General features: G+C 36.6%; 3 protein-coding genes across 4 annotated transcripts in view; 2 read left to right on the forward strand and 1 right to left on the reverse strand.

Moving 5' to 3' along the window:
- Positions 1–86: 86 nt before the first annotated feature.
- slc25a40 (solute carrier family 25 member 40) lies at positions 87–7326 on the reverse strand. Of its 2 annotated transcripts, none has more exons than XM_055211064.2 (11): positions 7112–7326; positions 6884–6991; positions 6508–6567; positions 6315–6421; positions 6061–6128; positions 5844–5968; positions 5576–5749; positions 2632–2738; positions 2151–2232; positions 569–649; positions 87–378 (listed from the first exon to the last, which is right to left on the reverse strand). In XM_055211064.2, exons 1-11 carry the CDS (start codon positions 7170–7172, stop codon positions 245–247), a joined length of 1107 nt encoding a protein of 368 aa, XP_055067039.2. In that variant the 5' UTR covers positions 7173–7326; the 3' UTR covers positions 87–244. The 2 variants fall into 2 exon arrangements, with proteins under 2 accessions (XP_055067039.2, XP_055067040.2); XM_055211065.2 differs by having other exon boundaries at positions 6884–6993; positions 7087–7281.
- Positions 7327–7501: 175 nt separating this feature from the next.
- Positions 7502–18959, forward strand: dbf4 (DBF4-CDC7 kinase regulatory subunit). Its single transcript, XM_055211060.2, has 12 exons — positions 7502–7875; positions 8127–8287; positions 13523–13711; positions 14150–14200; positions 14295–14364; positions 15049–15125; positions 15384–15429; positions 15520–15565; positions 15643–15774; positions 16398–16518; positions 16633–16748; positions 17851–18959. Exons 1-12 carry the CDS (start codon positions 7839–7841, stop codon positions 18632–18634), a joined length of 1830 nt encoding a protein of 609 aa, XP_055067035.2. The 5' UTR covers positions 7502–7838; the 3' UTR covers positions 18635–18959.
- Positions 18960–20932: 1973 nt separating this feature from the next.
- adam22 (ADAM metallopeptidase domain 22) overlaps positions 20933–25153 on the forward strand; it is an 80853-nt gene continuing 76632 nt past the window's right edge. Inside the window, exons 1-3 of the mRNA XM_055211070.2 lie at positions 20933–21415; positions 21687–21847; positions 23716–23789. Coding sequence (XP_055067045.2) covers positions 21322–21415; positions 21687–21847; positions 23716–23789 — 329 coding nt within the window. The 5' untranslated portion in view covers positions 20933–21321. The remainder of the gene's footprint in view (positions 21416–21686; positions 21848–23715; positions 23790–25153) is intronic.

The raw sequence follows: 25153 nt of genomic DNA on the forward strand, positions 1-25153 counted from the left end.
GTATTTCAAATCAATAAATAAAATACAAATAATTATTTAATAAACTATTAAACGTACCTCTCCTTTAAAAGTAAGGTGCATTATTAAAAAAAAAAAACAGCGTGTTCCTCCTTTCCTCACCTAATTGATGGGTGACAGCTAAAAGTCACACATGAAGGGAAAAATGTGTGAACAAACAAAGCTATCTGATAAAGAGATGAGTGATTTTCTGCAGAGCTGTTGCATCTCAGATGTGCGTGATGGATCAGGCACTGGGCTGCAGTCTGGTCGTGATCTCTTTATCCTGGTTATGTTTGCGAAACAAAGCTTTTCCAAACTCATATGTGCTGATCATTATAGCACACGCAGGTGCCACTTTAATCAGCCGGGGCATAAAACCTGAGAGAGAGAGAGAGAGAGAGAGAGAGGAGATCAGTGCTGTTCTGCTGAGACATCTAGTGGTAGTTATCATAACCTGTCTTATAACATCTTATGCTTAGTAATACAGTTATTCTAGTGTGCTAAGAGCTTTTATAAAATGGTAGTGTTAAATATACAAAACAAAAAACTATATAGACGGTACATTTACCTGCAAACAGTCCAGATATGCCATTCTCTGCCACTATCCGTTTCATCACGTTATATGTGCTGGATGAGACTTGTGTGGACACTACACAGAAAATATGTTAATACTTCTGATGTGTTAAGACCAAAGCTTGAGTAATTATTTAACTACAGATCCCCAAACTTAACCAATGGTTTTTAATTCCTTTTTTTGACCCATGATTTTCCATGACCAATGTTAATTCATTAACTCATTCCCCGCTAGCATTTTTTTTGTGATTTTCACAAAAGTTTCACAAAATGCCTTCCAGGAAAATTTTCTTCTAAAAATATATAAACATACAAATATATCAAATAAAAAAGAACAGACCCTCTGCTTTCAAAAAATAATAATAAAAATAATAAACAAACAAAACAGGAGGAAAAAAACTGTTAATCTATATTTTTTTATCTGCTTATAAACTCTTAAATAAGGGTATTTGTCTTAAACAAAATTGCAAAAAGCTGAAATAATTGCATTTTTGTGAAGGAATTTTGTAAGAGATCCGATTCAGAACGATTGTCAAAACATACACAGAGTTTAAAATGAGTAAATAACACTTTCTTCAGTTTTTTCATAAATTGGGTAAGTGCGTCATCTAGTGGATAATCGCGGTATTGCAGATTATCATAAAGTCTTCGAGACACTTTTTTATGCAAATTTTTCTCTTAATTGACAAGATAACTCAAATGGTGGGGAAAGAGTTAAAGGTACACTGTGTAGATTTGTGGCAGCTTCTAGTGGTGATACTATGAATTGCAACCAACAGCTCAGTTCACAGCTCACCCCTCCCTTTCGAAATAAAAAGTTAAGCTACGGTAGCCACCACAGGACAAACACATCATCATCTGAGACAATGTAGTGACCAAACATGCTCTGTAGAGCAGTAGTCTGTTTAGGACTACTGTAGAAACATGGCGGCATGAATTGGCGACTTCCATGTAAAGGGACCAGCCGTGTATGTCGAAAAAACGGCTCATTCTAAGGTAATAAACTTAATACAGTTCATTTTGCAAGGTCTTTATACACCACTGATAATATAGTTATGTATAGAGATATAGAGATTTTTCTAAAAGTTACACAATGCACCTTTAAAGGGACAATGTGTAGGTTTTTTTTAAAGTATTTTATTAGTCAAAATAATAATAAAATTAAATGATGTCTTTATTCATAAATATGTCCTCATTTGTGTCAAATTACCTCTGCCGATGATCATCTTTATAAGCTTAGAATTTCTTCTCTTATTTAAATTCAACGGGTAAGTCCTACATGTAGGAGGCTTCCATGTCATTTCGCCATATTGAAAAACTATAATAGCAGAGAGGGACAAAAAGCACTAGCCTACCGCAACACATTTTCATTCGAAACACATGACAATGAGATCAGTGAGTACATAACGGCTACCGTAGTTGGAACACGCATTTGGAAAAGCGAGGCGCTAGAGAGCACTATTCGTTTGAATGCAAAATACAATTTCACCACCAGATGGGGGAAATCCTACTTATTGTCCCTTTAACACATGAAAATACAACAGCATATCTCATATGACCTAAATTTTGATGCTTACATTTCATTGCCTCCATTTCACCAAGTTCCACCTGTCGTCTCGTCTTTACCACGTCAAATGGCAAGGTGATGATCGCAGCAATCTAAAACAATAACAGTGTACATAGATGATGCATTTCTGTCAGTTGTGAAGTCAAATGAATGAGCATAAGACAGAAGAAAGTGTAAACTGCATCTCCTCATGTGTGTGATGTGTATTTTGATGTCAAACCTTCCAAGACCATGCACATGTAGATATGCACTGCATTTTCTAAATTGTACAACAATTCATCAATGTTTTTTTTATCCATAGCTAGCTTAAAACAAAGTTTGAAACATTTGTTTTGACATGCATGATTTGTTTCAAGTGTATAGTGAGTGATATGATCACTAAAACTACATTTGCAGGTGTTCAGGAACATGATTGGCCACATTATACACAGCATATCACTATATGAGAGGATAAAGCGTGATGATACACCTGTATTATTACAAAGACTCACCGATCCAGACACCGCACCAGCTGTGAATGTAATGGCAAAGGTTGGGTTTGAGCTGTAGTAAGCACACAGCCAGGATTTCCCCTTCTCATAGTTATACCAGTACATAGCTGAGAGAAGACAGACCAAACACAAGAGATGAATTAGACAGACAGCAAATAAAATAGTAAGCACACATCTTGCCAATGACAAAATGTATACTTGGGCTAAACCCAAAATGATGCAGATGATTCCTGTCCAATAAGCACAGATACTCTAACCAGTGTTGCCAGCTATTGTCAATAAAAAGCAACTAAAGAAGCCGGCTTAGAGAGTCACTAAATGGGAGACGTCATGCACTAATTAGCATATTCATGGTATCATTCAGTGTTTCCCACACATTGACTTTACTTGGTAAATTACAGTGGCGGCTTGTGACTGCTCTTCCGAGGGGTGCAAATTCAAAATGGCTCTTGTTTAAAAAGTCACGACCACACGCTGTTTTTTTTCTCCAATTTTTTATAATATTATTATTAATAAACCATATTTTTTCTAAAACTTGCACAGAGATGGTAGCAAAAAAAGCAATGCTAATGTCAAGCCCTTTGGACTAAACGAGCAAAGCTCAAGCTGATTTAAAGGTGCAGTGTGTAAATTTTAGCGGCATCTAGTGGTGAGGTTGTGAATTGCAACCAACGGCTTAGTCCATGGCTCACCCCTCGCTTGAAACACATAAAAAAGCTACGGTAGCCGCCACCGGACAAACATTTCATTGTCGGAGACAAAAAAATTGTCCTTTAAAGCGTAACTAAACCCCTGGTCAGAGCCTGACTCCGCCCACTGGCAATATTTGAAAATCGCAAGAAAAGTGGGCAGATCCCAACGGAGATAGAGGGGACGAACTAAGCTTGTACCAATTGTGTGGTGAGATCGTAACAAGGGCGTGGTGAGCTTGAATCTGCTTACGTCACGAGTCATTTTTTGGACCCAACATCCAATAGGAAAATTCAACTGCAGTAGCCACCGTTCAACCTGAAGAGGGCACCACTCAGACGTTTTTACACCATATATTGTAGTATTGAAACACTTTATATCCAAATGTCAAAAAACGTACTAAAATCAATGAACAGCACTAATAAAGCATCATTCTTACAGATCATTAACTAAAAAAAGTTGGTTTAGGGTTTAGTTACTCTTTAAGGGCTTCTGTAGAAAACTGGCAACACAAAATGGCGACTTCCATGTAAGGGGACCCTCTGTGTTTGTAGATAAAAAGGTCTCATTTTAAGGTAATAAACATATAACAGTTCATTATGAAAGGTCTTTATACACACCTGATTATATAGTTTTGTATATTATTTTGCATTTCTGTCAAAAGACCTTTCTAAAAATTACACACTGCACCTTTAAAAAAACGCAAAGCTGTAATGTAAAGTAACCTGTCACCAGGACAGCAAGAAGACTTTTGAATCTGAAATTATGAGTGAATTTAGCTTTTTTAATCGGCAAGAGAGAAATAGAGCAAAAGCTGTAAAAGAGCCTCTTTTTCTATCTAATAGGAATTATAACCATTATAACACAGTCACATTTATAATCTATAGACCTGAACAGTCTATCATTAATATACTTTACATGTTATTTTATTCAATAGAGTTTGATAAAAGAGGTAATCTAATTGCTACATATATTAGCGCGCAAAGTAAAGTGTTTTTGTAGTGCTTTGACAAAAAGTGTCAGCTTTGTTCATGGCAAAAAAAGTTTGGGGTGGTTGGATTAATGAACTATAATGTGAAAGTAATATAAATGTTCAATAAATCAAAGAATTGTGTTGTGTCACACATTACTAGTTCTTTGTCACATGTATAGTAGGACCATTTTATTTGTCGGTGGGTAATGATTGCCCTTCTCACCGGGTACCACCACAAGTACATTTCAGATCTGTGGGAAACACCGTCACATCATATATTTGCTCTCACCTACGTGGATTTAATTTGTTTATAGATTACATTTATGCATTTGGGAAAGGCTTTTATGCAAAGCATCTGGGACTTGATCCTATTACTCTTTGGTAGCATCACGCTATACCAGTTGAGCAACATTTATAGGAGCAAAAATGTAAAATATCTCACTTTTTAGTGACTATTTTGTATGTGTGGTTGGTTAAAACTAGGGCTGAAGTTTGTCTGACAGTTAATTGCCTATTAAATTGTGACAGTTATGACGATTAATTGCCTGTTTTATGGCTTGGCCGTAGGGGTGGGCGACATATATTGTGGGATTCTCATGCGTGTTTCATCAGTAAAGCCGGTTCCTTGACTAGTAGTAAATTGCCATCAGCTGCTTTCAGATGAAGCGGCATTTACTACACAGAGCCGTAGTTCGCTGACAATCGGGGGAATTTCGCATTAATTATCGAGGACGTATCGGCCGTGATAATTAATGCGATATGGCCCAGCTTGTCAGTGAAGTACGGCTCTGTGTAGTTAATGCCGCTCCATCTGAAAGCAGCTGATGGCGATTTACTACTAATCAAGGAACCGGCTTTACTGATGAAACATGCATGAGAATCCCCCGATATATATCGCCCAGCCCTACTTGGCCGGTAATGCAGATTAATTGCTGTTTTATTGCTTTTTCTTTGTTTATGAAATCATTTTAACACATTTTGTGATTATTTAAATTAAATCTTTTGCAAGGTTTATCTGGCAGTAAAAATTAATACACATAACACATATTTAAAAGTAATCTGATGCTGTCTCGTTTATACAGGCGCTGCGGCTCCCTCTTGTGTTTTTTAGAGAGATGTGCAATCATTGTGCTGATCTGAAATCATCGCGATGAGGTCAAACAATCACGATGAGACGCCTATTTAATCATTGTGACAGCCTAAAACCGTGCTTTTTGTGTCTTCACGAGTCTTACAGCAATTTAACCAGGGCTGCATGCTTCAGATGGTTGTGTGAATCACCTGAAAAGGGTACGTCTCGGAGCAGCATGGGACCCCAGCCTCTCCACAGAGATCGCCAGCCTTCGCTGTGCACCGCTGACCGGATCACATCGCTCAGCTGCCGGTACGAAAGTTTCTCAGACTGAAGCTTTGTGCGGATCAGCTCCAGGGGACTTATTACCGTGACTGAGCCCACTGATAGACAAACAGAGCAAACTTATGTGAACCCAAACACTTTGACAGAGTAAGTCAGAAAGTTAAACACTTAATCAGCAGAGTTAAATGTTACCTCTCGCAATAGCACCGGCCAATAGCGGAGCCATGTCTGCTTTGTCTCCCATCCTGACCTTGAAAGCAGCAAACAGCTGATCGTAACACGTGAAATAGATCACAGTTGCAGGCACTGCCATTATTCTGCAAAGAAAAACATTAATTTGTGTTTTCCAGCAAAGGTCAGAGAGCAGTAAACACATCGAATGAATGCACAAATAAATCTGAACACTTACAGTGTTGGAGGAAGGCCACTCCATAGAGATCTGATTCCCTCCCTACGTACTATCTTAATAAAGGCATCCTGGGACAGAAAAGATATGATGCAGTCACAATAATGGATCTAAATGTGACTCTTTCTGTGAAATCCAGGTTAAAGTCTTATAATCTAATAATTAAGTAATTCATTCTAATTGATACAGTTAAGTTACAGAATTAAAATGAGTTATTTTATGTTGACTCTTCATTATGTTGAAATGGTTTAGCTTACCAGGGTGCCATTGAAATGACCAGGTGCTCTGTACCACGCTTTACCATTTCCATTCTCGCAGACGCATATGTGATCCATCAAACCATTACAGAACACAAAACATCTTCCTGTCGGTAAAAAAAGATCAAGGTTTTGAACCACATCTATGTCTGTGTATACAGAAACATTTGACAACACAATAGCTTATGTTTACCTTTGGGAAAAGGATTCCTTTGTGCTTGAAGTCTGATCTTCACAACATCAAGAGGTGTGACTAAAAAACAACAACCTAGATTTACAAATCATGCTTTAATTTTATATGCTTTAAGCTTTGGATTTTATTTACAGGTGACACATAGACTATTGCGAAGTATATCTTCAATACACAATGCTTTGTCTGTCATATAAGTTACATGAACTGTCAGGCATGTTTAAATGTTTTATGGCATTCTGATCTTCATTCAAACATGTTTCAAATAATGTTTTACAGTATTTATCCAGAGTACATTAATAGTCTCATAACCAACTTCTTTACAAATTAAATTAAACCCAAAAAACGAGCTCAGGGCTATCTGAACACACCCACGTACCAAACAGCGATGTAATGATTGCCCCGGAGCAGGACGCCACCATCTGCTGGAAGGGTGTAATACCCTCTGGGGGTGTTGGAGAACTTTTTTGAGAGACCATGTCAAAACCTCTGATGAATTAAAAGTTCACAACATTTATTTAAAATAAGGTATATTTTAAACAGATAGCCATGTTCCAAAAAATTAACCTTCAATTGACTCACCTTTAACTTTGTTTCAACAACTTACATGTCAGTGTTGAGTCTGGCTGCACATAATCACTGACTCCCTTTACTACATTGAGTTTCATCAGCTACAGCCGTTGTCTTTCCGAATTATCGCATTATTAAATCCGACTAAACCGGCACATCTTACGGTGTCAAAAGTGCAATCCAAAGTTTTTGACAAATTAACATGATCAGCCTGGAGTTTCATGCTGTTACACTAGTGTGCGCCATTGCGCTAACATAACACGTGACGTCTACATTGAGTGTAAATTTCATACTAGCAGATTCGACATCTAGCTATTTAAATTTCGTCACTCGATGCCGTTGAACACGCAAGGTCATGTCACGGTATCGGAGTCAATTGTCACACTGTATTTAACTTTAAAATGTTATATTCTACATAAAATCCGTGTTGTCTATATAATAATGACTGTTTTTAATTTATCAACATTTTTATGCGATGTATTTTACAAATTTGTAAAAAAAAATGTTCATCGAATCTGCCTGCGTGAATTGCCGGATGACATCAGATTTTGTTGGGAAGCGGGAAAATAGAAAGGGCTCGCGTCGAGTGTTTGTTATGAAGATATTTATAAACACAGAAAAGCAACTAGACTAATTTAACGTCGTTTTTGTTTTACGTTGCATCTTTAAAATTAACCACCACTTTTAAGTAATGTTGCTCTGTGTTGAAGGTTTTACTGGCTGGGTTTAGGCTGGTAACCGTTAGGGGCTGTAACTTTTACATTATGAGGCACGAATCTTTCTCCAGGTGTAAGGATCGAGGTGATGTATAACTCGTTTATTTAATTGTGTTTAATGTTATTACTAACATAAATACTATGTTAATACGGTAATAACATGTTTTGGGATATGTAACGTACCGCTGTATTGTTTAAAGTTTTGGATTATCATTTAAGTACGCGAGTACAGTCATCATTACCGTGGTATTGCTTTAATTACTAAGTTTATATTACCATTGTGTCACAGTTATGTTTTGAAACCTCTAAAGTCTTGTATTTTGTTGACAATAACAGATACAAAACTGGAACAGATTGTTGCATCATCTAAAAGCAAAATTAAACCAACCTGTGATGTTCTCCAAAACAAACCCTTCAAAGGCAGAATATTTTACCTTGATCTGCCATGGAATAGGAGAACACAAACCTTAGAAAACGACATCAGAAATCTTGGTGGGGTAAGTAGTTTGCTTTAAATGTAAACATCCACCCATTAAGCAAGATCACGTCAAATCGGTAACTCTATATCTTGTATGATGATAACATGTAAAGTTAGTTGTTTACAAATACAGACAGTGTTTATAAACAAAGCTACTTTGTTATAAAGCTTCAGAATAGATAATGCATATCATGTCTGCCTAAACCAGCTTGTAAAACTGGCCCTTAATATCTTAAAAGAATGTTGTGGTTACTTTTATTTCCATTTCAAGAACATATGAAGAGTTTGGTTCCAAAACGCAATAAATCCATTTTGACAAATTTTGGTAAAAACGTGTTTTCTATACCAAGAAAGTGACAAGATGAAAACAACTATTTTCTGTTACAAACTTTCACATAGCATCTTTAGGTTATAAAAACATAAAAAATTCAAATCCATAAGTTGATTTTCAAAGATTTATTATCAAAACGGATTATTTTTTCCACAAAATGCAATAAATCCATGACAAGTTTTTATTCAAAATGCTATAAATCTATTGAATCAATAGCCTATATAAATGTGCATTCATCTTTGCCATGTTATATTCATTTAGTTGACTAGTTGTACACACTAATTAAAAATATAAACATTAATGTCATTAATCAAAACACTTACTTTGTCATATTAAGATCACTGTCATTGCGGTTACTTGACGTCGTCGCTTAACGTCTTTCACAGAGATCAGCTGTACAATGTTTTTGGTCCTGCTCGATTTTCGTTGACTTTGAGTAAAATTATGGAAAGTTTTTCATAAGATGCCCTGAGGTCAATGTGTTAGCATGAGAAGCTTGATGCTGTCGGGAGAACAAGCGACCGTCTCCCGAGTGCCTCTCAGGGAAAATATTAGATGCTGATGGCTTACGTTTCTTTCCCATCACAGAAAACCATCACAGGTTTAGGGATGCAATTAAAGTATTATTTTGTTTTGTTTGTTGATCACGAAGTACAAAGAAGATGAGGAAAACTAGGACTCCGTGGACTCAGCGTGTCCGCCATTGTTTGTTTACATTGCGTGGCTGGTGGGCTGTAATATCAGAAATGGATTTATTGCGTTCTGTAAAAAAGGGGGAGTGGCGTTTATCGCATATTGGGAAAAAATGGAGAAACGATGACAGAATAACACGGCGGATATTGGATTTTGCGTAAAATTAAGAATTTACTTTTAACTACTGACCTGATATAATACTGATTTTGGCAGTAACTCATTTTTTTCAAAAATGGCGTTTATCGCGTTTTGGAACCAAACTCTTCATATTTAGTAAAAATAATGTGTGCATGCATACACAAATTTAAAGGTGCTAAAAATGCATTGAAATGATGTGTTACATTGTTCTCTGATATCTACATATAAGTAGGGCTGCACGATAAATCGCATGCTATACTACGCGCATCACGTCAGTAATGCCGGTTCCTTGATTAGTATTAAATCGCCATCAGCTGTTTTCAGATGGCGCGACATTAACTGCACAGAGCCGTAGTTCCCTGACAATTTGGGCCATATCGCATACATATCGCAGGCGATACGTCCGCGATAATTAATGCGAAATTGCCCCGATTGTCAGGGAACTACGGCTCTGTGCAGTTAACCCTCTGGGGTCCAACCATTTTGGGACACTCTCAGAGGTTCTGACATGCTCTTACATTTGGTCTTTTTTCAGTTGCTTTAAAACATAATAATGGCAAGTGTCTCATACCACTGTGTTCAGCACAAACTGGGCTAAAATATTATATGAGCTACATGTATGTACATGTTTGTATTTTTGAGAGAAAAAGGTTTATGCGTGGTTTTTAAAAAAGCAAAAATTTTAAGTCACTGATATAAGTTCACAAAACCCATACTAAACATGTTTTAACAAGACTTTCCTAAACAGAATCTAGTAGTCTAGAGTTTTTTCTTTAAAATGATGTGAAAATCATCCTGCCTACTCAGTCACATAAACCAATAAATTATTTTAGAAATTGTAAGACACTTTTTGTTTAGAGTGGCCGTATGCGAGAAGGATTGATTGACAGCTAGCAAACAAAGGCTCGCATAATGAGCTGCATAATAATGAGGCAGGAGGGAACTACAGTAAAGAATGTGAGGACAAATGGACATGTTTGTTTGAGGTTTATTAAGAAGTTAACAATATAATCAAAATAGAAATGAAGGTCAGTAGGACATTTTCAATTTATTTGGAAACAACCCCTATTAAAACACTGAACTTGTATAAGAAACTGATAAACAACAGAGCTGTAAACTTCATGTGGCTCATGTTACCATATAACTTTATGTCCAAAGAGTGTGAATATGTTTTTCCACTTTTCCACTACTTTTGTACTGATGAGAGGGATGCAGACCTGTAAGACAGTTATGAACAGCTGTCAGCACAAATTGTCCACAGAAATACCCTTACATACATAACTGATGGGTAAATGATAGCACTACATTCAGATAAACTATTATAAACTAAATTAGTATCTCAAATAAACATCTGCAATGATTAGTTATATAAAAAGCTGTTTTAAGATGACTGTTTTCAGATGCCCATCCCCTTATCGTCTAGCTTCTGTTTTAAACACGTTTCTGTAAGCGAGTATGAACTTTAAAAACACATCGCAAATGGATGTGCGCGAGCTCGCGTCTCCGTGTAAACAACGCGGAGCTCATAATAAAACGGTGTCGCGTGTAAATCGCAATGTATGGAATGCGTTGCATGTAAACAATATCATATTACAGCAGATCCCCCAGTGCAGTATTACTCAAAGTTGCCATGAAGGATACGAAAGTGAATAACTGCGTCTAACACTGTACACAGCATGTAACAATGAAATCCGCCATTACGTGATCACGCGTGTAACTTACTCGTTTGTAAACAAGCATGTAAACATGGAATCATATTACAGCACACACACTTAAAAGATACAGCAGTGCAGCTGCATTACTCAAAGTTGCCATAAAGGATATGAAAGTGAATAACTGTGTCTAACACTGTACACAGCATGTAACAATGAAATCCGCCTTTACGTGATCACGCGCGTACTCGTTTATAAATAAGCATGTAAACATGGAATCATATTACAGCACACACTTAAAAGATACAGCAGTTCAGGCTTACTGAAAGTTTCCATGAAGGATATAAGTGAATAACTGTGTTTAACACTGTTACAGCATGTATCAATGAAATCCGCCATTACGTGAAATCACGCGCCCTCGTTTGTAAACAATGCGAACGTTTTTAAATCCGAAGCGTGCAGTCTGCTAATGTTGCTTATGTAGGCTGAACTGCACAAGCCATAACATATTACATGATAGCAAATGACTTACAGTTTCTTCAGGAATAAGTTATATCCTTCTCCAATGCGTCTTCCATCGTTCCTCTTCTTAGGTAACGTTAAAGATAAACGCTTCTCTTCCTAAATGTCCAGACATAAATGAAGAAATTCCTCACGTGTGTGTATAAAGTTTATAATCCAAACATGCGGTAAAGTCTTTAAATCTGATAAAACTTTACGCTTTGTTTATTATTGTTGGAACTGCTCGACTCGTCTCTTCATTACCATGTCAACAGCCTGAGGGCGTGGCCGCATTAGAGATAATGAGCTCAGCCAGGAAAAACTGTACTCTCTTTACTTCAATGCAGATTATATAAACAGGAAATATTTGTTTTTGATTATATTTAGCTTGTTTAAAAGTAGACATTTCAGGCTTTCTTTGGATATGTGTATTATGTTTGTGTGACGAGTATTCGCGGAGTTTCAACTGATTTTTGTAACGTGTTTTAAGAGACAGCTGGCGGAGACAGAAATGTCTGAATGCGCACCCTGTTTATTTTCTTTATTTGACAAAAACACAAAGATCTCTTGTTATTGTGAATGTGAACTAATTAAAGAGGACCCTTCAGAGTTTCAAATGATGTCAAACACGTAAGTGTTTGATTATTAATGGTGGAGTATTTTAAGTTGATTCTGCTATGATAAGGAGAAAACACGTCAAAACGCGTCCCCGCGTTTTTGGACCCCTGGGGGTTAAAGCTGGTCCATCTGAAAACAGCTGATGGCGATTTAATACTAATCAAGGAACCGGCATTACTGACGTGATGCGCATGACAAACACATGCGATTTATCGTGCAGCCCTACATAGAAGGTATGTGACTTTATTAAGTGCATTATTTAGAGACATGTCCATTTACAACCATAGGATTTGCCCAAGAATGATTTTGTCTATTTTTACCTAATTTGAAAGGGTCATAAATTATAATGTTGAGCTCTGCTCTTATTGGCTGTTTTACAATTTATGTGTGTGTAAACAGACCTTATGTTTGAACCTGTGTCAAATGAAGATAGGGAATTTCAGGAAAAATCAATTGTTTGGAGATTGTTAATGGGTGCTGCTGAGTGGTAAATTTTGTGTTTTTTCAGTATGGACCTGCGAAATGTAACTGTAAAGTCAATAGTAGAACTTCACCCTAAATGCTTTGCTAGCATATAGCATTAACTAGCATAAAGTGCTAACTCAGCAGTTACAACTTCGTTTTAGTATTGTAACAACATTTTAATTAATTTAATGTGTAATATAACGTTGGGGGCATACATCGCGACTGTAACGTCACAGTTGGTGTTACGTTGAGATTGGCCTGTTTTCCACCTGCCTTTTGCATGCACAAGGTTTGCATAAGAAGGAGGAAACAATTGTGTTTGAGGCTCACAATATGTCATTATCATGTACAGAACTCTTATGTTTTATCTATGCCTAGATAAATACAGTTTCACATTCTACGGCACCTTCAAAGACAAATCTTCCTGTATTTATTTACCTATTTGGTAGGGCTGTGCAAAAAATCGACTGTGATTATCATGCGCGTGTCTTCAGTAAAGCTGGTTCCGTGATTAGAAGTAAATCGCCATCAGCTGCTTTCAGATGGAGCCGCATTTATTACACAGACCCGTAGTTCACCGAGAAGCTCCAATATAATTACCTAAAAAACTAAATCTGAGACAAAGGAAAAACATTAAAATATGATTTCCTCCCCAAGATAGCCCGACGGGCAGGGCGGAGATACATTTTGGTAGCCCGACAGGAATTCACGATTTTGCGAGCCCTGACATTCTAATAAATGTACAATCTGCTCTGCATCCACACACTTGTGCTGTATTACTTTTGCTTTACATATTTTAATATCTTCTGCATTTCTTCAGTTTAATTTAATCCCATTTAACTCTTGTGCTTATCAGACAGTGGAGAAGTTCTTCAGTAAGGAGATCAAGTATCTTGTGTCCAGTAAACCAGAGGCTCGATATGCCCAGCGTCTGCTTTTGGACTCGCCAGCGCCCAGCCCGGATTCAGGTGTCAGCTCTCCTCATCCCAGCAGCAGGAGGGACAGCCATGGACACAGAGGAAGCTCACAGGGAGCCACAGACACGGTTAGTCATGATGCTTTGTGCTCCTTGACTTGATAAAAAATGTTGTTTCATAGTTTTTGTTGTCATAGAAAACTAGGAAATATCAGGAAAATTAAAATTCTGATTATTTTGTTATATAGCTCTTAAAGTCATAATAGCGTCTTCCCCTTGCATTTATATACAAATTTGTATCCTCCTGACTACATTTTTATTTATAAATTTTTATTTATTTGTAGCATTTGTCAGTTTTTATGTTTCAACTGATTAACACTTTCAGTAGCAAGGAGCGTCAAACGAGTTTGTTTACTTATGTTTAGGTATATGTTGTGTGATAATTATCTTTTTTAAATTAGTATTTGTTAATGTTTCTAATATTTTATTTAAAGCAGAGTTAAAACCTTTTTTATGAAACATTTCTGTGTTTCATTATTTTCTTTGTGTTGTGTTGGCATTTCACAGGCAACTGTAAGTCGAGGAAAGTCACTCGTAGAGAAAGTAGTCAAGGAACAAGTGAGTCCAACTTTGTTTTTCAACTCGTTTGTATGTTTGTAAATGAGCTCTGTGGACAATTGAATAAATTATGTTTGTATTTGTCCCATCTAAGGAACGCATTCAGATGAATGGAATCTTGGCTAATGCCGTTGAATGGGGTGTCAAAATCCTTCTTGTTGACGGTACATTAACACCTTTGTCATTAACATTTTGCATTGTTAGGGAAATGATAGATGCTTGTTGCCCAGCTATATAAATATTGGACAAGGGCAGAATAATATGTATTTCAAGATGTTTCACTTATTTAAACTGTGATTTGTGTTTTCTGCTAGCTTAAAATATTGTTCACCCAAAAATAAGAATTTGCTTTTTTTTGTTATTAGTTTACCCTCAGGTGAAACAAGGTGTAGATCATTGTTTCCCAACTACAGTCCTCCTCATCTACCCCCTTCCCAAAATGTTTGAGATACCTTTATATACAACACATAATTTGACTCTTCAGCTTGTTAGTGTGTTAATTAGAGATATTAGCTGTGTTTGACTTCATACAGAGCCACAAGAATCAACAGGCGGATGACATCAAATTACTACGAGAACAATTTAAGAAATCATACGGAGGATTCTGTTTTCAAATCTCTCTCTTCGTACTTTTATGTCATCCGCCTGTCTGCCTGAAGTCAAACATTCAGGTATTGAATCAGGTATTTTATATAAGGAGACATTTAAATGATCTGTGTATTTGAAATTGTTTCTTCAGCAGAACAGTAAAGAACATTTTAGCTGATATCATGTTCGCTTTGCAAATGTTAATTTTTAAGTGAACTAATCGCTTAAGGTTTGAGGGTAATATGTTTGATTCCATACAGATGTTATTTCGTACATTGACAAGAAAAAAGCAAAGATCGTTCCCATGAAAGCAGCTGATCCAGTCATAAAAGGAGCTGTGAGTAACTTAATGTTTTATCACATTTTATCATTTCATATAAGTGAATGTTGGCATCTACCTTGTTTATCATTAATTTAAATTCCTTAGGTGGTTTGTGTATGTGACGTATATGTGCACAATGTGTCAGATTTTTTGAATGATGCATGTTCAAATTCTGCTGAAGTCTTTAGCTTGTTATGTAATGTAGCTTTTTATGTTACGTTATGTATAATATGTTTTTCAGGGAGTATTCAATTATTTCTAACTTTTTTGCAGGCCAAAGTCAAACCCACGGAGAAAAATACATTTCATAGACACGGTGGTAAGTGCGGAGAAGTCTTCTTTTCTATAACATCAAAAAGAAAAAACAAATAATATGCTTCAGTTGAATAAAATCATTCTTTCATTTCAGCAGGTAGAATAAGTCGTCCATTTGTGAAAGTAGAAGACTCAAGCAGGTATTTGTTTGATTTGATCAAATTAGATCTGCAAAAACTGGGTGTTTCAGATCCATAACAGTCTGATGATTTTTCAGGCATTATCGACCTATCTACCTCCATATGTCCAAAATGCCGGCGTGCAACCTACAGTCTGCTCCACCCTGCAGTCCATTCTTGGTGGAGGACCATGGAAAAGATGATGGGAAGAAGAAACTGAAAGATGAGAGGTATTGTGAGCATTAGTATGACCTAGTTAGGGGCAATATGATAACAACAAAACTTGTTTGCAGACTAAAAACTTGTTTGAGGAGTTTTTACAGATGTAGATGTATCTCTCTTTCTATTTTTTTTTTTACAAAATTTCCCAATATTGTGGCATATTCACTAGAGCTGAGTATCATCAAGAATATCAAGATACAATACATATCACAATACCGGGGGATGCGATGCTGTAAAGCGGGGCAAAATATTGGGCTATTTCCTATTTTAGGATCATAATAGGAAATAATTTTTGGAAAGCTGTCACTGAGAACACACCACCAAAGCAAAGCATTTGTGGCACACCCTATGATAGTACTTCCTGTCACTGTTTAAGATTAAAGATAAGAATAATGCTATCTAGTGGCCAGGATGTAAATGAGACAACTGCTATAAATCATGTATGATTTCATTTTGAAAATATTGATATTGCTTTTTTTCTCTGTAGAGTTTTGCTGAACGAAACATCAGGGTACTCAAATGTGTTGAAATTTTCTTGCAGCCCTCATATTCAGTCCATTTTTTGTAACTTGTCATTGTGTGATCATTCTGTTTTTGTGTGTATTTGAATAAAATTGTTGTTTTGCTGAAGGTCTGGGGGTGAACGAGCTGCTAAAGGAAAGAAAGATAGACGAAAAGTGCATGAAGGGAGAGAGAAAAGGAAAGGAGGATACTGTGAGTGCTGTGAGGTCAAATTCGACAACCTAAAGGCGGTAAGTGTCTTATAGTTCATGAGCAACAGATTATTGACTGTTGTTAATATTAGACATTTTGAGTTGAAGCAGGATTTCACTTTGTATTCACTTTTGTCACCTCTTCAACTTCAGCACCTTGATGGCACGCAACATCAGACTTTCTCTAAGAGTGAGGAATATGCAGTTGTGGATCAAGTCATCGCGGGACTCACATGTGATTTTACAAACATCAGCACACAAACTAAAAGGTACAAACAAAGGTCTTTGTTTTTTTTTTCATTTACAGTTATGCATTTATCAGATGCGTTTTTGAAGTGACATTAAATGTCCTATACGGGTGATTCTCACGAAAACTTGGTTTTAAAAATGTCAAGCATGAAAATGTAAAAATTGCTTAAATTTACTTTTTTCCCACCAGACATTGAAAAACAAAGTCTGGAGTAAATGGGAACATTAATTTAAAAACTTTTATTTATCATTTAACACTTTTTGTAACATAATTAAAAAAAATTAGCCTTAAAAATCTCATTACCGCAACAGTCAGAAAACATCAACACTGACATATTTTCAAAATGACATGACAAACCTGAAAGAACATAATTTGGAGATTCTGCACATGCATTTAAAGTCAAAGTATTATGCTTCTATTAATTAAATTAACATTTAATAAGCATCTGTTGCGGTAATGATAATCAAAATGTCGTGTAAGCATTCTGACAAGACAATATTTCAAATTAAATGTAAAAAAATGATCTTACCTGGTAGCCATCTTGAAGTAACTGGTCCATGTGCTTGGTCACTCAAAATCAAACTTTATTAAAATTCTGTATGTGTGCTTAAACTGTTCTCAAAAAGTGTTGCGGAGGATGAGAACATCAGGCATGGACACATCATTTTCCTAATTTTTCTTCATTATTATTATACATGAATATTCAGTAAATATTTTTTCTGTCATCTAAAGTAGTCTAGCAAAACATCCATTTATTTTTTTTCCTTAATATTTTTGTGTTAATTTGATTAAATTACAACATAACGCATGTTCAAACACAGCCGGACACATTGTGGTAATGAGAATTTCAGCAGAAAATGAGATAAAATGTACAATTATAAATTCTTATGTTGAAATCACACATTGTGCAAGGTAGAACACAGTATTGTGTTAATTCTGGTGCTTTTTAATGTTACTATATTACACATTTTAAAGCTAAAATCATTAGTGCCGTGGTGTTTCAATGGTCTCGTGAGAATCACCCATAAACTTGTTTTTTTTTACGTTTCTATTAAACCCATGACCATGATTATTTTTATTAGTATAAGTTATTTAAGCAATGTTCTGTCAATCTTTTGTAGGGTGAAATGCAGTGTATCCACCCCAATCCTGCATGCATCAACCATGTTTGGGATGAAGGATGACATTGAAGCTGTGGGTGGTGATGGAAAACCAAGGAGCGAGGGATTTTTACTTTTGGACTCTACACCTAAACAGCCTCTGTCTGACCAGACCAGAGATAAAACTCAGCTTGTTCGTAAACGCAGCCGGGGCCAATGTGAGTTCCCATGGAGCAATAGAGACAGCTTACTGGACCCATCTGATGTTCCAGAGAGGTCCCAATCCAAACGTGGATCTTTTGAGTGGGAATTCCGCTCACAACCTGTTATACGAACATATGAACGTAGATCTTTACTCGGCGGAGAGAAGCTCTATGCCTCTTATACACTTGAAAATAGGACACACCACGATAAAAACCCAACTCAACAATTAAGTGAAGGAAATGTAGAATCCATACCAGGAAGGACTAACTGCAGTGAAATGTACACAAACAGCATGCAGGAAAATCAAGCTGAAGCTTCAGCTTTTTGGCCTTTAGCCAGTACAGAACCTCAGCCAGACTCGGACAGCCCTTCTAGTTCACTGCAGCGAAAGGTTCGAAATGTCAGACCGAGAAAAAGAAAGGAAACACCAGGCCTACATATACAATCCAGTAAAAAGGAAGAAGAATCCTTGAGCTCTTTTTCGCCTGTTAATGCTGTACAGCAGTGTGAAAAAGCCTCTGTGTGTGCCCTGGACCTGTGGCAGCTATTCCAGTCCAGCGACAACATGGATGATGAATTTAAAGGTTTTTCAGATGAATAAAGCAGGTTCGAGGAATACAATCAAAGTGGCAATAAGATGGAGAACATACATGTTCTTAAAGATTGGAAGTAATATATATTCATAGATATTTGTTTTCTTTAATCAGTAGGATGCAATATTAAACTCTTAACAACACAGGCTTTAAAAGAAACCCTTGGTCATAAACTCAAAGAAATACCTAATACCTGCTGATTGAAAAAAAACTATTTTTTTTGTTAATTGAATATGTACATATATATTGTGAATGTAATTGAATCACAGATAACAGCATGCAGCTTATCTTTATATGATTTTTGGTTCCTTTAATAAATTGCCATTTTATTTTTACATTATTTTTTTACATTGCTTTGTCTTTTTTTAGGCTAGTACAAAACCAAACAAAAAATTTAGTCCGATACGATTTTGTAATAATCAGCACATTCTTACATATGCACTTATGTTATATTCTTAGGCCTACCCCAAAGAGGTTCTCTTTATAAGATCTATATGGGACAGATGCACTCATCTAGATTCTCCACAGTAAGCAGATACATTTTCCATCCCCAGTATTTCAAGGTCCAATTAACTAATTCAATATATATGCGGAGGAGAAAAGAATCCATTATACAAATGATTACACAATCAAAGTTAGACTATACTTTAAGTGGCTCATGGGTTGACCAAAGATAAAATAAGCAAGTTGGGTGGTAAGTATGTTCTCTTTATTTGTGTTTACTCTAACACTAGTCATAGTTTTATTCCTTAATAGAATTATGCAGTTAATCTCTCAATTCACTGTGTTTCTCATCAAACCCCAGTTGTTATTAACTCTTAAACACTTATTTGTATTATATAGTAGAAATGTCATTAAAGCTATTTTGCTAAATTATTGAAAGGTAAATACATAACCAGTAGACAACTGGCAAGATGATGTTGTCACAGTGTGTGCACTGTTTTCTTAACTGTGCCTGGCATCCTTAACAGAAGTGACGTCGTGTATTATATAAGGCATTAATGTGTTAAGTTGACATTTGGGTGATTCTCACAAAATCTAGACTTGGAACGTGTCAGCATCAGATTTTTTTTAAAAAGCCCTTGAAGCCTATTTTTTGCATATATAAGATTAAGGTCTGAACTTACTATAACCATTATCTTTAGATGATTTAAAAAATATTTCCTATAAAATTATTTAAATTTTTTGGACTATCATAATCAAAAATGATCATTACCGCAACATGATGTTACATTAAATATATGCATTTACAAAATCATGTTTTGTTAATGAGAACTAAAAAGTTGTCTAGGTTATGATGACAAACAAAATTTCAACTTTTATCTGGAGAGAAAAAATAAGAACTGCTTACCTGGTAGCCATCTTGAGTGTCACAGTCAATATTGTCCCTTCCAACAGATTTTTTTTGTTTTAATGTTCGTTCCTAGAGGGCTTAAACAATTCTTGAAAATTGTTGCGGAGGATGAGAATTTTTTTTTGGGACACATTATATTCCTTATTATTGTCTCTACATTTAACAATCATCACACGTTTCTTTATTATAAATGTTTATAGTATAACATGCACTGAAGCTTTTTATTTTTAAGATTTTTTTATTATAAATATTTCCATGTCAAAGAACCCAAATCCAGTCATGAACACGTTGCGGACGGTTATGAGATTTTCCCCTTTAATGGGAAAAAAACAACAAAATTTGTTTGTATGATGTCATTTAAAATCATATGCAAAATAGTATGTGAAGAGATGTTTGTAACTGTATGCTTCTTATTTTGATACTCTTACTTTGCTTTACTTTTTTTATCAAAATGTTTCATGACACCTCATAAGTCTAATTTCGCGAGAGTCACCCATTTTCTTTTTAAATAATCAGTATAAGATTAGGGAAAGTAATCTAATATCAATGTGTGAGGCATACAATTGAAGTACGTTAAAAAAGACAGAAATAATGTGGTTTATAAATGAACATGAAGGACTTTGTTTTGACTGGCTACTCACTCTATTATGTTATTTTAAAAAGAAGGTTTTTATTTATGCAGGTAATTTCTTACTTTATGTATTTAGACAAATTAACTTGCGGACAGCACAGCATTTTAATTTACTCTAGTAAACAAGATGTCTGCTTTATGGCCAAATGTAATGCAAACTACTGCATTAAGCGTTATTATTGAACCCTTCTGAAATGCAGTTATATGAATTATTGCGTATTTTTGAGAATCCATCTAAACAACCAAACAGTAAAGTCCTACCACTATTTCACTAGGATTCATGATCCAAATGTCAATCACGGGGTCACGTGATCTGCTTGGCGCAGAAGGTAACAGCAGGTGTAGCGAGCTCGCGCGCGCACTACACTACCCGTCATCCCTGCATGCAATTGGCTCATGTATATTTATGAGGCTTTTCTGCAGTGAGGCGGCTAGATATTGATGTCTTTCTGAACGGGTGGAGGCTTTCTTTGCTCGGAGAGATTTCACTTCTTCCGCCCTCGTCCGGTCTTGTACCCGCTGCTCGCGCATCCCGCGTCTCGATGCAGAGGCTGCTCGCGCGTCACTAATGGCAACCAGCGCGAGAGGATGCGTGTGCCTTCCTGAGGGAGACGGAAAATAGCGTATTTTTAAGGATTTCGCTTGTATTTCTTTTATAAATTGGGATTTATATGATTCACTGAGATTTCTGCACCCCAACTGATGTGGGCATGATGGCTCTCCGTTTTGGGATTTCCTTTCTGTGCCTCTACGTAGCGGTGATGAGCTCTGAGATACATGCCAGCATCTCACTGCCTCAATATGGTGAGGGTCTATTTTTGTTTTGTTTGCTATCACAAAATAACGGTGTATAATGTATTTTAATGCGGCATTATTACAACATTTTGTCTAAATTGCATTAGTGTTAGCAGATATAAACATTTAAGATTAGTTGTTATTGTAAAATAAGGCACGTTGATGCGTAATTTTATTGTTTAACCTAATTGAACATCATATTATAGGCCCACTTATATACAAACATTAACCAAGATGTGTAGTTGTGTCAAAAAAACACCGTGTTTATTTATTATTCTAGGAGACGCCTTGGTAAAGACGAGGGCTCGGCGTGATGACGGCAGGTTCCTCGGGATAGAGAACACGGTACCGGTCCGGTTGGTCTACCGAATGGACGGAGACAGTCAGACTGCTCATGATGTACTAAACACTCGGGTCAGAATGAGCACTGACAGTAAACAGGTGTGTTTTTCCTCTCGTGTTCTGGTGTGATACGCGTGTCTGTTCTCTCCTCCCGTTGCTATTGGAGACGGGCGCTCATGTTTATGTTTTTCTCATGTACTCCCTTTTATTTTTTATTTTTGTCAGACTCTAACTGGTTTAAAAGAGCTGTAAAAGCAGTTCGTATCATATGAGGCTGAAATTATGTACCAGAACAGCACATTTGTGTAAAAGATGCTGATGTATACTGTAGGCCTCCCGAGGCATCTCGTGGCATCACTTCCTTGGATACACACAAAGGAAAAAATGATCAGCACATGTGAACCAAAAGCAACATTCTTCTTTTTGCATTATTATATGCCACATTTGTCTTGAATTTGTTTTCAAAGGGCAGATCTGATATCCCATTATTCAGCACTGGATCAGGAATTCAAAACCTGGGCCATGATGATAAAAAGCAATGCATTTGGTTCTTTGGATGACTGTATAATGCTATTATGGCATAATCACCATGTCTTGTTTTGGCTAACAGATCAGACTTTTTGAATTTTAATATAACTCTATTTAATAGTCACACTGCAAAAATGTTTATATATATATATATATATATATATATATATATATATATATATATATATATATATATATATAAATATTTGTTTTCAGGTCCTGACTGCTTAAATTTTTGCATTTGGGCCTCATTTTTCCAGCTGAATCTTTCTCAAAGGCAAACTGGCAACCTCTGATGGCCTTGTTAATGTATCAAGTCTCTTTGGCTGTTTTAAATGTCTGTACACGTGTCCCAATGTCGCTGTTTTGTGCTTCAGGCTGTCTGTGGTGTGTGTATGTGTGCACATGTAATGCTTAACCCTTTGTCTGACGTTTGCAGCTGATGTCTGTATGATTCAAGCACTTTCATCATGTCAATGCATAGTATTGATTTAATTATTGGAGTGCTAAATATAGTGATATGTGTTGGTAGATGAGATTGGAGGCATAAATAATCAAATACATTTCAAACATTTTCAAACAAACATAACTATTTTGTTTACTGTATATCATCTTAAAGCAGATCATTAACAGTTTTTGTGGATAGTATTTGATTCTAGAAAATAACGAGAGGCATCTCTTATCTCGCTAATTTTAGTTTTTCTTTATTTAACACAAAATGCACACCAACAAATTGGAGCCAAACCGTTTTAGGACAATGATATGATGAAACTGCAATCAATGATACCAAAGTAGTACTGGGCAGACAGCATCTCTCACATTACACATTCATACCTTCTCTTGTGCATGCTTGTGTGTATGTGGGTGCATTGTGTTTCCAAACACACACACTCTCATCCAAATTAAAATGGATGGATGTGAGTGTATCTCAGCATTATTCAGGGGGTCATTCATGGGTGATGTTTAGAGGATCCCACCTCCCTATTTCTTCCACCCCTTCATTTTCCTCCTTTTTATTGATATCTGCGTTGCTGGTTGAGGGAGAGGTGTGTTCCCTTGGGGGTGTTGGACCCCCTTAACTCCCTCATGTGCTTCTATTTTTGCCCGTCTCCCCTACAAACACATATTCAGTCACAAGCAATGAGAACAATGCATTGCAAGCCCAAGCGCCATTCTCCCCTGAGGGGGTGTTACACGGCCCTGGCCATATGGGTCCCAAGCAGGCAGTGAATTAACCGTCATCTAACACACACACATACACACACTGCCACCAGTTCTAAAGCACAGCGTACCCGACCCGTGTTGAATAAAAAACCAATTAGCACATCTCCCAAAACACCAAACATGTTCTAATTTTGCAGTTTTTATTGTCTCAGCTCATGTGTGGCATTATGAGATATGAAAATGACCCGATCGTATCTTCTTTTTGTCTCTTGCAGAACCACGTGGCCCAGGCTAGCTTTCAGGTGCAGGCTTTCGGGAAGACCTTCGTTTTAGATGTCGAACTGAACCAGTGAGTACCTACTCTTATGCCTTCACACAGTTCTTTGGGTTTGAAGCTACTTTGTTGGTTCTGTCATGTTAAAATACAGCTTAAGCGCACTGCACTGCACTGGTGAAACACACCGTGTCTGCTACTGAGATGTGTCAGGTATGACTAATGCACATCAGATCTATTTGCGAAAGGTTTTATGTTGCTGCTGATGGACTGCAGCATCATAATGGCTGTAGATTTATGCTGAAGGTTTGGGAAAGACCCGACCACTCTATCGATCAAGGCATCTGCACCTGTCTCTATGTCAGGATTTCCTATATTAAGCTTTTGTATGTTTTGGAGTGCTTGTTCTCATCTTTAGTTGGGTTTTAGGATTGTTGTGGGCTTTTTATATTGCTTTAGTTTAAAAATGAGACGTATGATTTTAATCATTTACTAATTTGGTGGTTTCTCAGCCATCATTGGTGCATCTCACAGGGTTCCCACGGGTTCTTGAAATCCTTGAAAGTTTGTGAATCTGGGTGAAAAAATTCAAGGCCCTGGGAAGTTTATGAAAATATACATACATAGAATACAGGTCATTGAAAGTGCTTGAATCTATTTTTTAGAAGTTTTTAAGTTTTCTGGGAAAAAAATCCATATTATTCCCTGTGTAGTGTAGGATAATATCATAAAAATTCTAGACTTTTTAAGCACACGTGCTAAACTGCTTTAAATGCTTATATCTTCTGTATGCGAATGTTGATTCATACCAAAATGCTTTTGAATAGTTGTGTTTGACACATAAAAATGTCTCGGGTTATGTATGTAACTGTTGTTCCCTAAGAAGGGAACAAGACGCTGTGTCTCCCTTGCCATGCTTCCTGCTTCCCTGTAACGTCGTCGTGGCAATATTTCAGAAAGCGATATACTTCCTGGCTCCGGCGTCACCCTGTCTTTGTCGTAAAGCCTCACCATTGGTTGAATTTGATATATACATTCAGACGCACTTACCCCTGGAGGTGTCCCCAAATTGTCACCACAGTGATGCAGCGCGAGTTCCCTCTAAAGGGAACTGTAACAATGTATCTTAAAAGTTAACACAATGTAACCTTGCTCTCACTTAAAATGTGTCCCACATTTAATCTTTGAATTTGAGGGTATTGGACCTGGAAAGTCCTTGAAAGGTTCTTGAATTTGAAGTTAACTAAGGTGTGGGAACCCTGATCTCGGATAAACATTAACTGTCAGAAAAAATGGTCAACAATAATCCTTAGCTGTCACTTAGGTGGTACCCTTTCAAAAAGTACACCTAAAGAGTGCATATTAGTGACATCTTGAGAACCTTTTGACAGTATATGGTATGAAGTACTACCATAATGTATTATTACTTTATGGAATGA

Source organism: Misgurnus anguillicaudatus, chromosome 10, assembly GCF_027580225.2.
Source record: "Misgurnus anguillicaudatus chromosome 10, ASM2758022v2, whole genome shotgun sequence".
Classification (NCBI taxonomy): domain Eukaryota; kingdom Metazoa; phylum Chordata; class Actinopteri; order Cypriniformes; family Cobitidae; genus Misgurnus; species Misgurnus anguillicaudatus.

Coding starts and splice junctions, on each gene's coding strand:
- slc25a40 (XM_055211064.2), bottom strand. CDS start 7,172: ATGAAACTCAATGTAGTAAAGGGAGTCAGTGATTATGTGCAGCCAGAC. Junction 2,233..2,631: donor CTGGTGCGGTGTCTGGATCG/GTGAGTCTTTGT, acceptor TTATTGTTTTAG/ATTGCTGCGATCATCACCTT. Junction 379..568: donor CATATCTGGACTGTTTGCAG/GTAAATGTACCG, acceptor TCTCTCTCTCAG/GTTTTATGCCCCGGCTGATT.
- dbf4 (XM_055211060.2), top strand. CDS start 7,839: ATGAGGCACGAATCTTTCTCCAGGTGTAAGGATCGAG. Junction 7,876..8,126: donor CTCCAGGTGTAAGGATCGAG/GTGATGTATAAC, acceptor TGACAATAACAG/ATACAAAACTGGAACAGATT. Junction 15,566..15,642: donor AAAGTAGAAGACTCAAGCAG/GTATTTGTTTGA, acceptor ATGATTTTTCAG/GCATTATCGACCTATCTACC.